The sequence below is a fragment of the Stegastes partitus genome, unplaced genomic scaffold (assembly GCF_000690725.1).
Source record: "Stegastes partitus isolate 25-593 unplaced genomic scaffold, Stegastes_partitus-1.0.2 Scaffold456, whole genome shotgun sequence".
Classification (NCBI taxonomy): Eukaryota; Metazoa; Chordata; class Actinopteri; family Pomacentridae; genus Stegastes; species Stegastes partitus.
In genome coordinates this window covers 472,024-474,719 of record NW_007578187.1, presented here as the reverse complement: position 1 = coordinate 474,719, position 2,696 = coordinate 472,024, and the positions used below count along the sequence as shown (strand labels likewise).

Genomic DNA, 2,696 nt, shown 5'->3' with positions numbered 1-2,696 from the left:
CCTCGCAGGAAGAAGGTCGCTGGTTTGCATCAGACGAGGACACCCGGCATCTTTCTGTGTGGAGTTTGCATGTTCTCCCCATGCAGCGTGGGTTCTCTCCGGGTTGTCTCCGGGTTGTCTGCGCTCCTCCAACAGTCCAGGGTGCGTGGTTGTCTATCTCTAAGTGTAGCCCTGCGATAGAGTGCTGAGGTGGTTTTATAATGATCGCTGGTTGAAGGTTCAACTGATTTTTTTCATATGCAGGTAATCAAAGGTCCAAGGTTCAGGGAAATGAAGCGCATATACAAATAATAATAAACTGTAGTAGCAGTCAAGAGTGTGCAGCAGCAGCGTTGGTCGACTCTGCTGTGATGGAAAGATTCAAAGCAGTAATATTTGTCCTTCTGGTTTCATGTATCTGCAGGACTTTAGGTAAGCAGCCACAACTTTTTACATAATTAATCATCATGTGGTTTGTAATTGATTTGATTTCTGACTGTGATTTAGTGATGAGTAAACTGAAGGTTTATAGCACTGTCTTTGACTTGCGTTGCAAATATGACAATGATAGCAATGAGAGAAAACATTCAAAAGACATTTTAAAAAGAATAATAAATTGTATATATATATATATTTATTGATTTAACTCAGTGTTTAATAAAACACTTAATCTATCAGTTTCAAACCAGTGGGACACTCAGGATTCTGGACTTAATATCCCTCTCTCCTCGTTTTGAACAGGACAGTCATGTCAAGGATTCTGTGATATTGATTTAGGCGCGTGTTCATGCGAGCCCACATGTACATCTCTGAAGACCTGCTGCACAGATTATAGAGAGTACTGCGTGAATACCTTTCCATATTCTGGGACCATTTTTGGTGGAACAGATTTTGTTGTCCTTGATGCAACTTTCAATCAGAGTTCTCAGATTATATGCAGGTAAGACATCATTTTACACCTCAGTGTTGTTTACATGTTGAGTTGAGTTTTGTTTATTTCAGTTCAGTTCAGTCTTTACGACCCTACTTGGTCACTTTGGTTTCAGTACAACAACCACACAGATAAACATGTGAGAAATCATGACAACAGCAAATACCAACACAGTTCTGGAAAAGTTAAAAGTATAAATATATATTTAATGAGTCCAATGCTTTTTCCAAACCTGGTTGATTAATGTTAAATGCGTCACAATAATCTGTTTAAAACTTGAGAAACCATTTTAATTTCAGCTCTTCAGGCTTTAGAGCTTTGATCACACTCCAAAGCTCTGGATTAAGTGAATTAAGATTTTGATTTTGTAAACCACTGTTTCTGTGTAGTGTAAATAAACCTGCTGGTCTTTCTTTATTGGCAGGTTCGACGATAGTATCGATACTTTGGGATATGTGGATGACACAAGTAGAGGCCATTGCATCTCCCCTTTGTTATATGAAACAGGATGGGTTTCTTTGCACATCTCAGATCACGGCATGAGGTTCGACAGAGTTGGATCCTGGCTCTCAGGTACTTCAACTGCATGCAATTATTCTCATGAGGATCACATTAAAACCTTTCCTTAAATTGTTGGAACACAAAGTTTTCCATCTGGTGTTGAAATGACGAGTGAAGTGATGATTAATTTATAACCAACATGTGCTGCTGCAGTTCACAGCGGCAAAGTCGATCCCAAATTCAAGGCGAATCTGGTCAACTCAACCAAATGGCAGTATTATGGCACACCTAATGTTGGAGGCAGTCTTGAGATGACCTGGAATACCTCTTTAGTCAGAGCCGATAGGGTCAACATCGAGCTCTGGGGATACAAGGAGACAGGTTAGTAAAAATGCACCTGCACTTCACAGATCACTGTTATTTGGAGAGAACGATGAAATGTATAAAATATTCCTCTGTAGGGGAGCCCTATTCAGACAACTGGCAGGGTAGATGGGAGTATCTGTACTCACTTGCAAAGCATCAACCCAACAGCGGCTCCTTCAGCTTTGTGCCCAAACCAGCAGGGAACGGATTTTCAAGCTGGGAGCTGGGATCTGTGCGCGTCAGCCCCAGTACCTACCCTGATGGCACGTGGTGTGTAAAGATGACTGCAATAAAGATGATTGTTGTTGCTGTTCAATATGACTTCACCAAGATCCAAAGATTTTAATGGGTTAGCTGCAAAATGAAATAAAAACACAATAATTTCCAAGTGTTTGGCTGTAGGAATGTCCAAGCTGCTTGGACTGAGGATCACGCTCTGGCCTGGCATCTGGAGGAGAAATTCAGGCAGGACTCGGCAGCTTGGGCCCTGGAGAAATGTTTAGCATGGGACCTGCTGGAAGAAGAGCTGCCCAACTTCCTCAATGAGATCATAGACTGTCCCTGCACCTTGGCTCAAGCCAGAGCAGACACCGGGAGGTTTCATGTAAGTGTGAAAGGCTGGAAAGTGTAGTTTTGGCTGCACTCACATGCATATTCACTGATTGAAAATTGACCTATTTTCTAGTGCAAAATTATATAAGATAAAGAATCAAAAATGAAAACTGTAAAGAAATCTTTGTAAAGTATCCATCCATCCATCCATTATCTATACACCTTAATCCTCACTAGGGTCGCGGGGGGCTGAAGTCTGTCCCACCTGACTTAAGGTGAAGGCAGGGGACACACTGGACAGGTCACCAGTCTATCACAGGGCTACACTTAGAGACAGACAACCAAGCACACTCACATTCACACCTAC

The 2,696-nt window shown here is 41.8% G+C and overlaps 1 protein-coding gene across 1 annotated transcript in view; it reads left to right on the top strand.

Moving 5' to 3' along the window:
- Positions 1-350: 350 nt before the first annotated feature.
- The window catches only part of susd2 (sushi domain containing 2), a 23,340-nt gene continuing 20,994 nt past the window's right edge, over positions 351-2,696 (top strand). The window contains exons 1-6 of the mRNA XM_008286497.1: positions 351-411; positions 721-919; positions 1,335-1,483; positions 1,625-1,792; positions 1,873-2,047; positions 2,180-2,381. Coding sequence (XP_008284719.1) covers positions 351-411; positions 721-919; positions 1,335-1,483; positions 1,625-1,792; positions 1,873-2,047; positions 2,180-2,381 — 954 coding nt within the window. The remainder of the gene's footprint in view (positions 412-720; positions 920-1,334; positions 1,484-1,624; positions 1,793-1,872; positions 2,048-2,179; positions 2,382-2,696) is intronic.